The following is a 14,134-nucleotide window of genomic DNA, read 5'->3' as shown; positions in this document are numbered from 1 at the left end:
TTTAGGCCAGTCTTGGCTCTGTTTCTGGGCCCTGGTTTGGTCACTGCACAACAAAATCTCCCAGCTGACAGCCAGCACTAACTGCCAGCCACGAGCATGCTATGTTGGACATTCTGATGCAGCAGGGACCCTGATAGTTGCAGCCCCCAGCCCCCAACATCATGTGTGGTAAAAGAACTATCCAGCTGGGCCCAGGCTGCCCACAGAATCATGAGAGATAATAAAATGCATTTATTTGAAGCCATTTGTTAACAGCAATAGATAACTAAACCAGCACTCCACAACAAACACTGGTTGGGCGCCTACTGTGTGCCAGGCATTGTGCTAGACACTAGAAGAGCTTGTCACTTATACTGACTTTGAATCACACTGGGCTCCTCCCCTGCAGTCTGAACCGGGCCTGGGTAGTAGTAGCATGCAGCTCCAGGTGTTGTCTCTCCAGAGGTGCCATCAACACCAAGGATGATGCTCTCATAGCTAGGGGGAGGCAGGGGGTGCTGGGTCCCAAGAAGGGGGTCTCCATAGATGTTGCATTTTAGGCCTTCCTCCATCGGGTATGCAGGTGGTGGCGGGGAAACCTCAGTCAGGGGGTAGTGCACAGCTTCCTCATAGGTGGGGATGGCAACCAGCTCTGGGGTCCTGTAGGAACAGGGGAAGAGAGACTGTTAGCAGGGGCTAGGGCAAACCCACATGCATACTAGAGAGTGAGGAAGGCTGGGTGCAGGGAAGGCTTCATGCCCCAGGCCAAACTTTTTGTGGGGTCCTGTATACCCTGTATACACAGTTAAAGCTTAGCATGAGCTGGCACCTGCCAGCCTCAGCTCTCCCACTCCACTCTCCCTACCCTGGAGATTGAGTGCCCCACGTGAGCTACCCAGCTTCAGTTCTATGCCTCTTCAGTTCTCTCTGCAGGGAAAGTCCTCACTTCTCTCACCTCCTGGCTGCTGGTGAGTCCCCACTTGTGCTTTGAGAGTCTTCTGGGAAGCTTTCCTGATTAGATCCCCCTCACCCAATAAAGCCCCACTACCTATTCTGGGCTCCCAGAGTATTCTCCTCTCTGTCACTGCATTGACCCCAATGGGTTGTGCCCCAGGGAAGGGACTGACTTTCAAGTGTCTAGGAGTTAAAGGCAGATATTTGAGGATGTTTGTTGAAAGACTGAGTAATGGTCCATGGGGAGAAAGACTTCCAACTTATTGTAATATCCATTACAAGATCGGGAGTTGTAGACATTCAGGACAGGATGAGACCTCAATTTTCCTGCCCATCTGAATGCTTGAGGCCCTGCTTCTCACATGCCTCAGAGAGGGAGGGCTCACCACCTACCAAGTTAACCACTTCTATCTTTGGACAGCTCAGCTGACTTGTGACTTGCCCCAACTTCACCGAAGTGAACCGCCCTGCAGGGACTTAAGGAAGAGACCTGGTCCTCCGAGGCAGCTCTGACCAGGCTCCCCAGGCTGGATTCCAAGTCCAGGTCACCAGAATCCAAGCCACACCAGTGCCTGGGAACAAGGCTGTCCCTCAGTCTTCTCAGTGTCCTGGTGGGTCACCTGTGGGGACCCACAGTCATTGCCCCATCCCCTCCCAGGACACTGGGGGTGGGAGTGTCACTGGCCCTAGGCCTGGGCTGCTCTACTGCAGGGGTGATATTGCCAGATAGGAGGTTCAGGGTAGGTAGGGGAAGTGACCATGAAGATCCCATCCCACACCAAGTGACCCAAGGGCCAGGTATGAGTCAACCCTGGCTGGTTCAACTCTCTGCTCTACCATGCCTCTTGATCTCTTGGTGGAAGATCATTGACCATTAAGTCCATTGACCTGGGCCTCAATTTCCCTACCTGTAAAATGTGGACAATAACCAAGCAGCACCTACCTCACAGGACAGTGTGAAGATTAAGTGAGATGATGCAGGGGGCACTCAGTACACTTAGTAAATAGGAGTGGAAACAAAATCTCAAAGGTCTCCGTGAGAAAGGGTTGTAGGGACAGACTCTTGACAGGTCTCCTGCATGGCAAGCCCCACACAGGCTCTGGGAAGCTGTTACCTCCCCAAGGCCATCAGTTTGGAGCCTATGAGGGAACAATTGCATCCGTACCAGTGGGCCTGATTCTCTAGGTCAGTGCAGGAGGCTGGCTGGAAAGACAGAGGCTCTGGCAGGGGTGGGAACTTCACTCCAGAGGCCAGGGGAGGGAGCCCCTTCCTCTCCCCACTTCTCCAAGTCCTGGAGACGGGAGCCAGGCTTTGGGTATGCCTGGGGCCACCCAGCAGGTGACAGCTGGCAGGGCAGGGCACTGGTGCCAGGTGAGCTCAGCCTGCAGCAGGAAGTTTGCTTAGAGGGCAGATGTGGAATGGCCCTCCCACTGCTGTTACCTTAGTAGCCAGGAGGCCCACCCAGCCCTAAGTCTCCACAGTCACGGCCAGATGGCTGGGAACTTGGGAACACGAAGCCCTAGGCAGGGTGGCTATATTGCACACTCTAGGGAGGGGACCCACTTGTGTTGTTTTCTGGATGTGGCCTGCAGTGTGGCACCAGCTGCCACCATGGTCTCAGGTATAGGATGCTCAATGGAGGTTGGGAGCTCCCCTACTCCCGGGAACCTGGTGGGGACAGGAGACCTGGGCCTGGCGCTAGCTCCTCTGCCCTTCAGCTGAGTCAAGTAAACACAGTAGGAAAAAGGGAAAGAGAGAAGGGATGAAATACTTTTCATTTTCCTGGCACCCTGGGGCTAGCAGCTCTCCGTCATCTTATACATGCATGAAAGTGACCATCAGCTAAGGGACAAAGGCCCCGCTGTCTGATTGCAAAGCTCAAGATACTCCACCTGTCATACTCCTCATCCCCAATCACCTAAATCCCTCTACATCTCAGCTTTCTCTTCTGTAAAATGGGTCTAACCCTTGCACTTAGACCAGTCTCTGAGCAGTTAGTTACTAGAGCGTGTTGCAAACTGTAAAATACAGTAAGAGCAGTGGAAGTTAAAGTGTACATGAACTTCGCAGTGTATGTACTTCCCAATCTAGCACTCTTCTGTGCCCACCTGCTGTTCTAGGGGGGAAATTATGTCCCTGATGGCTCACAGATGAGGACTTAATGAGACATGGCTCAGATAATCTGAGTAACATCGTCAAGGACACACAGCTTATAAAAGAAAGAGCAGAGACTGATGCTGGTGTCTGAATAAATCCAGGCTCTCTCTGCTATACTGTCCGAGGGTGGGGGCCCAGGGACATCTCCCATCCAGCCACCTTATTTTAGGGCTCATACTTAAGATAGGAGCTCTCTGAGGCAAGGATTTTTTGTCCACTACTGCATTGTCAGTGCCCTACATAGGATTTAGTGCATAGTAGGTGCTCAGTAAACAGTGGTTAAATGCATGAAAGAATAAGTTGATGAATAAATGGGGAAACAGAGGTCCCATGAGGGGAATGGACAACCTCAAGCCATCGGCCTAGAAGGAAGGCCTTTGTCTCTCATCTAAATTCACCCCCAGAGGGCAGGACACCTACAGGTGGGAACAGCAAAGAGCAGAGTGGCCTCCTCATGGGGGCCGGCTGCTGGATTCACAAATAGCAGGTTAGGTTGGGGACAAGAAACAGCCATTAGCAGAAACAACCTCCCTGACATCCAGGTCTGAATCTAAGACTCCAGCCTCTGAAACCACTGGACCATGAGCACCCTGCAGCATCCTGGGTAGGCTTCCTCCCTGGCCTGACTGGGCATGGTGACCACACCCCACTGCCACCATCATGGCCTGGATCCTGTTGGGTCAACATGGCTGTTTATACAGACAATAACCACCCTTGGATGAAGACCCAGCTGGGCAGGGAAGGCACAAGCTCTAGTCCAGAGAACCCTGAGGCCTGGCCTGGTTCCAAATGACCATTAACATACCATGTGACCAGAAAGGTCATTGGTCTCCCTGAGAACTAGGCTTCCCATCTGGGAAGTGAAGGGTTTGACTGCAGAGTCCCCCAGGTCCTGCTCTTCTCTCTAACACTAGGTCAGACCAAGGCCTGACCATTTAGATGAAGCAGCCTCTGTTGAATGCTCTATTGTCTCTGGTCCTGGGGAGTTACAGGCCAGAAGCAGCTACATTCTGGAACTCTGAATGCATTTCCCTCTAACTCGGGGAAGACAGGTGCCCAGGTCCCAAGTCAGCTCAGGGATAGCTGGCTCAGCCCCCAACCCACCTAAATCCAGGGCCTACAGATAGGGTTGGGAGAAGGCCAGTTTTGCAGCCCTCAGACCCTGCCATTTTCTAGCTGTGTGACCCTCATCTTCTTCCACAAATGGCAACAGTCTTACTTTACTTGCAGACAGTGTCGCCTTACATGGGTGGACAGAGGGGCTGGAGGAGAGGCATGCAGGCCTCTGATAGGTAAGCACCCCTGACACGCGTGAGTGAATATATTTTACATGGGCCATGCATGCATTCTCAGCAGGGTAAAAACTGGTTCTTGGAATCTTGGTGATACTTTGTCTATAAAGCACAGGTATACATACAGGCCATGAACAAATATACAGTGTATCTGTGGTATTAAAGTTCCAAGGGGGGCGGGGAGGTTAAGGGGGGAAATGCCTTAAAAGGTCTCTTAGAAGCAGCCATGATACAAATAAGTTGAGAAATATTATCTCAACACAAACTTTTGCCTCCACCCCCACCTCACCCCTGAGCCTTAGCACGTGCTCTTCCGCCTGCCTAAACAGCCTCTCTCTGCCTGTCCACTTGAGGAAATGTTGACATTTACTGTGCACCTACCCAGTGCCAGGCACTGGGCTAAATCTTACATGCACAGAGTCTCATTCCATTCTCCCCATGGCCCCTCAGGTAGGAAGTGGGTGAGAGCACAGACTCTGGGACACACCTGCTGGGTGATCTTGGGCAAGTTGTTTAACATCATGGTGCCTCAGTTGCCCATCTATAAGTGGAGTTAATAACTCCGTTTATACCTACTTCATGGGCTGCTGTAAAGACTGAGTGAATAAATGAAAAACAAATAGAACAGAGGCAGGTACATGGTATTAGCAAGTATCACCCAAGTGTTTACTATTATGGTGGCTTTTATCCCCATTTTATTCAAATGAGAAAGCTGAGGCTCAGTGGGGTTGCACAAACTACTTGAAGTCCTACAGCTAGTTAGTGATAGAACCAGGGGAAAACCCCAGTAGTCTAACTTCTGTGCCTGGGCTCTCAATCTCTCTACTGCTCTTAGTACTACTATGTTTAGTTCATTTGTGACCTCTTCCAAGAAGCCTTCCTATATTTCTCCATATCTCCACAGGACCGTGTCTACCCCTCTCTCACAGTTCTACTACTCTGTTTTGTCCACATCTGCCTCTGTGATGGGGCTTTAAACTCTTCCTCAACTGTATTGATCAGACTTCAAGTCCCCAGGGCCATAGGTTAGGTCTGGTCCAGAAGAGGACTCCCAAGAGAGTTTGCTTAGCAAATGCCTGATGGCATGATGATGCCCCACCTATGCTCTCCTCCCTGCCACCCCCCACCATACACACACACCATGCCCTGCTGACCTGCAGCTCTCCTTCTCCAAGGGCTCCACAGTGAGGTAGTACAGGTCTCTGGAAAGGTAGTATGGGTCCCATCCAGGTGGACCCCAGGTGCTGACCTTGACAGACCATAGCAGGCCCAAGAGCAACAGCAGGCCACCTGCGCCACAGCAGAAGAAGCTAACCGACCTGAGCAGAGTACTGGGTGCCTTGGGAGTGGGGTGCCCAGTGGGTGGGGTTGACTGGTTTGGCTGGGCACCCATATCCCCCTCACTCCACCAAGCGAAGCACAGCGTCCCGGCCACCAGAACCACCATGCCGCTGACCGTCAGGCAGTAGCGCAGGGTGGAGGCCATGCGGCTCCTGTCACACATCTGGACATGAAGGAAAGAGAAAAGGAAATGGGTCATGTGAGCAACCGGCTGGGTTCAGGAGATCTGGGTGGTAATCTTCTGCCTAAGCTTCATGGTACAATCTAAGAGAGCTCATTTTTCTCCACCTCTGTGCCTCAGTTTCCCCATCTGTGAGATGGAGACGAGGCTCCCAACTTTGAAGGGCATTTTTGAAGGTGACAGATAATGTGTCTCAAATCTCTAGTACCATATTTGGGAACCATTAAGGCTGGCCAGCTTCACATCTGGCCTCTCTCCAGGCTCAGAGACCTCATCTGCCTGGTGGGTAGAAGATACCCCCAATCCACAGTGTCTCCCACCAGCTGAGAGGGAAGAGAGTGAACACTTGAGGGGTCCAGGATCAGGGCTTGCTGGTTGCCACTGCCTCATTCCCCTGTCACAACCCCATGACGTCAACACTGTCATCGCCATTTGACAGAGGAAGACACCGAAACCCAGGACCAAAAAAGGAGCAAGTGTGAGAGAGGGCATTGAGAAGCCTGAAGCTGCAATTCATGTCAGAAGCAAAACTTTGTGCAAAAAGATGTTCTCAGTGGCCTCCTTTTATAATGGTACTAATATGGAAAAAGACTAAATGGCCAGTTATAGGGACATGGTGAGTAAACCAGGGCATAGTTTTTAGGTGGAATATTAAAGATCATTTGTAAAAAGCAAGTTCATTACAAATGCGTTACGACACAGAGGAAATACTGCCATCTTACTTTTTTCAGTGTAGTGTATGGAACCACACAGACAGTGTTATCTCAGTTAGATAAAGAAAAAACCACAGGAAAAGGAAAGAACCTGGGAATAGACTAGCCCCACATCTTATAGGCAGGAAGGACTGAGACCACAAGCACATCACCCCCAAAGCCAGCCTCTGGTCCATCCACCTGGGATCTTGCCATTATCTTCCCGTGAGACTCAGCTTGGCTCTCACCCAAGGAGGCTTTGCTGGTGACACTTCAAATACCCAAGTGCCCTGGGCCTTCTTGGACCACAGCCCTTATCAACCTGTGTCTCATTTTTGTTTTGCTCTTCCCACCAGTGTGCTCGCTCAGGCCAGGCTCCATATTGGCCCTGTCCACTGCTATCTTCCCCATGCCAGGCACAGTAGTAACTGCTCAATAAACGCCTCTTAAGGAAACTTTCTTAAATGAGATTTCTTGTACAAAAAAGCCTCCCCCGCAGCCAGGAAGGACCTGGAGAGGAGATTAACTTCTCAACTGCCTGGGCTGCTTACTTAGCCCTATTTTAAAGGGCAGGCTCCCTAGCGGGCTGCTATGAGGATTAATGGGGGCCAGCCTGCTCTTCTAAAAGCGGAGCCAGTGGAGCAGGGGCTGGGGAATTCCAGGCCTGGGAGAGAGTCCATGCCTCAGTACCCTCCTCTGTAAAATGGATGCAACACCACCTATTGTCCATACTACCACGGAGAGAACTCAGGGGCCACTTTTCTGTAAAGAACTAAACCATCTCAACAAGAAGGGGTTCAAACCATCCCATGTAAAAACACTGGGTAAACTGAAACCCAGGGCCAGCCAACCAGTCAGAGCATTTAGGAGGATACCTGGGTGTCCCCGCTCTGCCTGTTGTAGAGCAACCCCGATACAAAACGGGGTGCCTGACTGTGGGTCCTCACCCGCGCGTTTAAAAGGACTTATCAGTGCTCTACTGCAGGCACACGCGAAAGGTTAATAAAAGGTTTATTTACAAGGGAAGGGGAAATGAGGAAATGTACAGCTCAGGGAGAAAAGTGGGAGACAAAGTTTTAAATGAATCTTACCCTATCCGCTGATTAGGAATTCCAAATGGCTCTGAGAGCTGGCAGCCAGCCAGGAGCCGTGAAGCCAGGAGGCGAGCGACAGAGCCGAGAGACCCCAAGGCCCACGTGTTTGGTTTTTATACCCATCCTGGCCGCTTAACCCCACCCTCAGGTCCCAGCCACCTTCCCTTTGGTGGTGATGGGATTTGTCTTTCCCAATGTCTTGATGGCTTTAGTCTGGAGTGGGAGTGGGGTCCACAAATCCTGTATGGGATTAGCTCAGGACATCATTTCCCCCTCACATGCCCACCAAGTCACTGGTTAAGCTGAAGGAAAAGATTCCAGGTGGGACGGGCGTTAGCAGAAACCAAGACGCTCCCGAAGGCGGGAGAAAAGGAAGCTTACCCCTACCTCGGGCGCAGTCATCACCCGGCCAGCTGTCAGACGTGGTGCAGGCGCGCAAGCATGGTGACAGTCAGACGGGAGCCTGGAGCGAGCCTGGACACCCCGGCTCCTGGGTCTGCAGGCCACCGCCCCAGGGGCAGCCCCTAACCCTCCTCTCTGCGCGCGGCAAAAATGCTAAACTCCGGCTCCAGGTCTCGTCCAGGGGTCTCGCTCTACGCCGACCCCCAGCCCGGGTCTGTTCTTACTCCAGCCGCCCCTCACTGGGTACTGAGTCTGGCTTCACCCGAAGGGCATCCGCCGAGGGGCTGCGCGCTGCCCCACTAGGCTTGGCAAGCCCGGGGTGGCACTACGCCCCTCCACCCCCACGCTGCCGCCCCGAGATCGCGCGGGGCCGGGCCTCGCCCTGGACTGCGGAGGTGACCAGCCCCCGCCCCGCCCCGCCCCGCCCCGCCGGAGCTCCGACGCCTGCGGCCAGGCCCCCGGGCGCGCGCTGGGGCTCCGGGCGCCGCCCGCCCCACCTTTCTGGGATCCGCGTGCTGGCAGCTCCCCGGCGGGCGGAGCCTCCAGGTGGCCGCCGCCCTCCGCCTCCCCGCCCGGCCTTAAAGCGGCCGCGCCACCGGGGCTGGGGGGGTTGGGGTTTTCTAGCGCGGGGGGCGGCCCGACCCGGGAACTGTCGGGATCGTCTGACCTCGGGGCTGTCCCGCCCCCACTAGCCCAGCCGGGGCGCTAGAAGTCCTGAGCCCACACCGCCCCACTCCATCTTGAGCCAGGGAAACTGAGGCCAACGGAGGGACGGGCTCTTTCCTAAATGTCCAGCGAATGCCCGCTTGACATAACTGTCTTTTTCTTCTCTTAGTGGCCAAGCCTTTCAAGCCCTCCTGGGGCCTCCAGGTCCTTACATCCTGAGGAGGAAGACATTCTCAGAAATAATGGGCGGCTGTGCTTCCCCCAGCCTGACAGGAGGTCACTGCCCCAGGATCAGGCTGCCGGCCTGCTGGGTGACCTGCCTGGCCTGCACCCTCTTACTGCATGGCTCAACCCACCTGAGGAGTGTTGGGCATGGCCCCTGAACAAGTGTCACTTTGTGGACATTGGATTTGGGAGCCTGGAGTGTTGTTTGGGCATGGGGGGGGGGGCGGGTATGAGGGGTGATTCCTGGAGAATTTCTCACCTTTCTTAAGTTGACTAGGGAGTCCTCCTAGGAAGGTGGGAGCCGGCAGCAGGGTGGGTGGTACCCTGGCAGAAGGAACAGCATGTACTAAGGCTAGGCAGGTCACAGACTGCTGAAACCTCCACAGACTCATGTGGGTCAAAGGAAACTGACTCTGAATCAGTCTGGGCCTGAGTTTTGTTTTTGTCTTTTCCTGCTGCTCCAACCAGCCAAAGGATAGGGCCAGATTCCCCTCAGCGGTAGTCGGTAGTCGGGATGCCCCACCCAGCCGGTGGTGACTAACTGCTCCCAGCCCAGCAATGCAGAAGGTCTGAGCTGTGTGAGTCCAGTGGAAGTTGAAGCTCAGAGAGGGGAAGCCTCAGAGTCATGGAGCAGGTGGCAGGCCCCAGGCCCCAAGTCCTAAATTCATTTCCCAGGAGAGATGCCATCCAAGAGCATTAGCTTTCTCTGAGCAGTCTGCTTCTGACCTGAGGCCTTTCACATGGTCTCTCTTTCCACCTTCACTGTGTGTGGTCTGTATAAATGCTCCCATTTTACAGACAGGAAGCTGAGCATCAGAGAGGAGCAAAACCTTGCCAAGTCTACAGAGATCAGGAGCCACTGAGCTGAGACAGGAACCAGGCAGACTTCAAAACAGGACATCCTTCAGCTTGCTCTTCTCAATGTGGAACTGGGGACCAGCTGCCCAGGGACCCATCACCCCAGCTCTTGGAGCCCTTGGGGCTTGCTCAAGGGCGATGTGAGGATGCCATGAAGCTATCAGCCCTACTCTTTTTTTGCTGGGGCAGGCAGCTTTTGGGGGGGTTATACCCCTCACTGATTAATACTTACCTTCCCCTCCTGCCTGTAGGTCCAGGACTGGGTCACAGGTTGGGGACGTTGAGGTCCAGCCTAGGCACACCCCTGACCCTGCTTAAACTTGTGTCCCCTGACTCAGAATGGATCCTCAGGCCCAGAATGGGAGAGGTCATTACTTCTGTTCTTAGTCACTTCCAGGTTAGGAGAAGTTTATCATATTCTTCTCTTTGAACCTCTGTGTCCTTTATATGTGAAGACAATGGTACCTCCTTCCCAGGGTAGTAAGTGTGTTAAAGATCTCATCCATGAGGAGTGGGCAGGGAGCATTCTCATGTGATAGAGTGACTCTATTGGTGACTCTCCCCCAATCACTGGTGACCTCCCTGAGTCAGGGATCCGATATGTAGTGGCTCAGGGCCCAGCAGAGCCAGCTGGGACTAGAGGAGGCTGGGACTGGGTGCTGATCAGAATCAGGGGTCTGGGTTCCTTAGGGTTCTGCCTCTGTATTCCTCTTCCCCACCTTTTGGAGTTCTGGTCCCAGCGCCCAGGTCCACCATGATGTCCAGTACCGTGTAAGTACATCCCACAGCTTGGATGTACTTACAAACCTTTTCAGAACCTGCAGCTTCAGGTTCTCCCTGGCACCTGCTGGGTGACTCCTAAGAGAAAGTCAGTCACCGACTTCTGCTTCAAGGACATGGAAGAAGGGGCAACTTCTTGTACCCAGTTACTCTATGTCACATTTCTTGTTTGTTACCCGTCATCCAGACTGAGAGAAGAGTCTTGCCCAGGTCACATAGCTATTTGGAGGGGGAGAGGGTGGAAGGTGCTAAAATCTCCATGATTCTCAATCTTTCAGTCCATCTGCATTTTCCCATATTGTTTGCTACCATATCGTTTGCTACCACCTCTCAAAGGCTTCTCTGCCAGCTCAAGTTTCCAATCAGCACCCCAATCAGTCCCTCGCCTGCCTAAACCTGTCAGTGCTCCTCCTGTCCCCATCCTCAGATAAGGACGCCAGCTCCCAAGTATCCATGCTCTGTCTCTTTTTTGAGCTCCCCCCACCTGACTCCTGAACTCATCGGCCCTCTGTCCCCATGCCACACCATTGCCCAGAAGGCCCTCCCTCCCCACCAGCTTCACCTGGTGAGCTCATATACGTCCCCCAAGGCTGGGTCACAGGTCTCCTCTGGGTGACTTCTCAGAGTCCCAAAGCAGCACTGTCTGGTCCTGTTCTCCCCGGTGCCCACAGTGCCCACAGCTTTATCCCTCATGTCACAGCCCCAAGCATACCAGCAAAATAAAGCCATGGGCCTTCCTTTCTTTCCCAATAAGAAGAAATCACTGGACGTGGCAGAAAATTTAGAACATATCAGTGTTAAAAGAAATCAGAATATCCCCCTTCACAGATAAAGAACAGCCTCCCACCCTGTAAGGGAAGACAAACATTTCTCTAAATGCAGCCTTCTCGGCGCAGGTCCCACTTACCCTCTCACCCCTACCTTCTTGGGCAGGTGATCCTGGGGTCCGTGGGCTCAGGCCACATTTAGAAAAGCAGCAAGAAATAAGCACTGGAACCAGATAGAACTCTCAGCTTTGTTACGAGAATTGAATGAGTTATTATATAATGTGCATTATTATATAATGTGACTCATACTAAGTGCTTAATAAATTGGCTGCTATTATTATTATATCTGTAAAGAAGCAATGAGAGAATACATGCTCTTAGAAAAGCATCCTCCCTCTCTCCCTTACTCCTGCCTCCAGGACTGGAGTCAGTGTCCTTTGCAGAGCCATTACCGAGAGACAACCCACCATTGTAACATTTTGATCTAATTATTTCCAAATGTGCACATTTTCAAAAATCTGATCACGCATTGTGTGCCATTTTAATGGGCTTTCATTTTCCTTCAGCACAATCCATCTGAACATCTTTCCATACCCCGCCCATTCTAAGTAGAGTTTAGCTATCTGCTCTTCTACTGATAGGATCCTCAGGCAGGTACAGCCAGCTCATGCCCTGGCCCCACCCCACACCCCTGTGCCACCTCAAAGCCTGTACACAGTAAGCCCACCATGGATATGTGCTGACAGTAGCAGAGCATGCGCAGTGGAGGGTTGCACGGCCCGCCACGTAGGAGCACAGAGCGTTACTATAGAGAGGGAGGACAGCTCAAGGGTGAGGGGCAGCCCAGGGACCTCCAGCCATGCAGCCAAGGCCAGTCAGGCCCGGGAGAGGGAATATCATAAAGAATCTCTGCATATTCTCACAAGCCCAATAGCAGTAGGTTCTGACCTTCGAGGTCATGAAAGAGGGATTTTAGATCCGTGTTCTCAATCAGGGGTGATTTTCTCACCCCCACCAACCCCAGAGGACATTTGGTAATGTATGGAGATATTTTGTTGTCACCTGGGGGCTGGGGGCTGGGTGAAGAAAAGGTTTGAAAACTACTGATCTGTTTTGATCTCTGTTTTATGGGCTCAGAAAAGGAATATGAGTTGCCTGAGGACACACAGTGAATTGAAGTATGGCAGGGACCCAGATGGGCTCCTAAGGCCCTGAGCCCTTTTCTGGTTTCTCAGTCACTGTTTAGAATCCCTGATGCCTTGGGCTAGCAGTCAGGCCCCTGGAGGGCAGAGGGGAGAGAAGGAGGGAAAGCAGAGTTGGCAGGACCAACTGTGCCCAGGACCCAATCTGGCCCACTGCCTGTTTTTATATAAAGTCAACAAACTGACAATGGTTTTTACATCTTTTAATGAATAAAGAAAATCAAAGGAAGAATATTTCATGATACATGAAAATTTTATGAAATTCAAATTTTAATGCCCGTAAATAAAGTTTTGTTGGAACATAACCATGATCAATCTTCACCTATTACTTGTCTGCTATAATACTAGAATGAAGTAGATGTGACAGAAACCATCTGGCCCCTAAAACCTAAAATACATACTGTCTGGGCCTTTACAGAAAACGTTTGCCAGCCCTTGCCCTAGTTGCTCTGGCTCAGCCCTGCCTCTAATATGCTCTGCCATCCTAGGCAAGTAACCACACCTCTCTGGGCCTCCTCACTTAAGGATAAACCATCTCTGCACAGATCGGGTTCTGTATTAGTTTTCTATTGTTACATAACAAATTACATGAACTTAGAGATTTAATATGACACCTACTATCTCAGTTCTGTAGGTCAGAAGTCCACATGGGTTCTGGAACTCACCTAAGTCCTCTGTTCATGGTTTCTCACATGGTAAAAGGTCAAGGTGGGAGCTGGACTTGTTAGGGGGAAAAGGATGTCCCAAAGCTATTTCCATATAGGCTTTGTGGACTCCACCCCCACCCCAGGTCAAAGCCAAAGACACTGGGAACTCCAAATCCCATCACCACCAAAGGGAAGGTGGCTGGGACCTGAGGGTGGGGTTAAGCAGCCAGGTGGATAGAAAAGGCAGACATGTGGGCTTTGGGGGACCCCATTTTGGGCTCTCCACCAGCTCGCAGCGTCCGGCCAGCTCTAAGAGTGACTTTGGGTTTCCAGGTCGTCGGATCGGGTAGGACGCATTAAAGACTTTATTTCCCTATTTTCTCCCTGAGTTGTACGTTTTCCTTATTTCCTTTCCTCTTGTAAATAAACCTTTTATTAACCTTTTTGTGTGTGTCTGTAGTAGAGTATTCGTAAGTCCCTTTAAAGCGTGCGGGTGAGGACCCACAGCCAGGAACCCGTTTAATATCGGGGTTGCTCTATAACAGACTGAGATTTATCTGGAGGCTCTGGGGAAGAATCCTGCTACCAGTCTCATGTAGGTTATTGGCAGAATCCTGTTCCTTGTGACTATAGGACAGAGGCTCTGTTTTCTCTCTATTCTCTCTGGTTGTCAGCTAGGACCTGCTCTCATCACCCAGGGGCCATGCTCAGCCCCTGCCCCATGGACCCTCCTTCTCAGCAATGGAGAAACCCCCCACCCCATCATATCTGCCTCCTGCTTTGTGGCGTTTTGCCACATACCCAGAAAGCAAAGGTCACCAGAGCCATCTGAAAATGCTGTCCATAGCCAGTGCTGTGTGTCCAGGGAGTATGTGTGTTGTAAACACTTTTCCTAT

At 52.1% G+C, this 14,134-nt stretch overlaps 1 protein-coding gene across 4 annotated transcripts; it reads right to left on the bottom strand.

The window, feature by feature from the left end:
- Positions 1-207: 207 nt before the first annotated feature.
- Positions 208-8,616, bottom strand: TMEM61 (transmembrane protein 61). Of its 4 annotated transcripts, none has more exons than XM_037500514.2 (3): positions 8,591-8,616; positions 5,538-5,887; positions 208-639 (listed from the first exon to the last, which is right to left on the bottom strand). In XM_037500514.2, the coding sequence occupies exons 2-3, from the start codon at positions 5,885-5,887 to the stop codon at positions 345-347; spliced, it is 645 nt and encodes a 214-aa protein (XP_037356411.1). In that variant the 5' UTR covers positions 8,591-8,616; the 3' UTR covers positions 208-344. The 4 variants fall into 4 exon arrangements, with proteins under 4 accessions (XP_037356411.1, XP_037356408.1, XP_037356409.1 ...); XM_037500511.2 differs by lacking the exon at positions 8,591-8,616 and adding an exon at positions 8,073-8,444; XM_037500512.2 differs by lacking the exon at positions 8,591-8,616 and adding an exon at positions 8,079-8,444.
- Between the last annotated feature and the right edge of the window lie 5,518 nt (positions 8,617-14,134).

The sequence above is a fragment of the Talpa occidentalis genome, unplaced genomic scaffold (genome assembly GCF_014898055.3).
Source record: "Talpa occidentalis isolate TD23 unplaced genomic scaffold, MPIMG_talOcc4v2.1 talOcc4.9, whole genome shotgun sequence".
Classification (NCBI taxonomy): domain Eukaryota; kingdom Metazoa; phylum Chordata; class Mammalia; order Eulipotyphla; family Talpidae; genus Talpa; species Talpa occidentalis.
This window is presented reverse-complemented; position numbering and strand designations above follow the sequence as displayed.

What these genes read in the sequence shown, in the direction of transcription:
- TMEM61 (XM_037500511.2), bottom strand. Translation starts at nt 8,093, where the DNA reads ATGACTGCGCCCGAGGTAGGG. An exon ending in TGACTGCGCCCGAGGTAGGG is followed by an intron (nt 5,888 to 8,072) that starts GTAAGCTTCCTT and finishes CTTCATGTCCAG; the next exon opens with ATGTGTGACAGGAGCCGCAT. An exon ending in TTGGAGAAGGAGAGCTGCAG is followed by an intron (nt 640 to 5,537) that starts GTCAGCAGGGCA and finishes CTGTTCCTACAG; the next exon opens with GACCCCAGAGCTGGTTGCCA.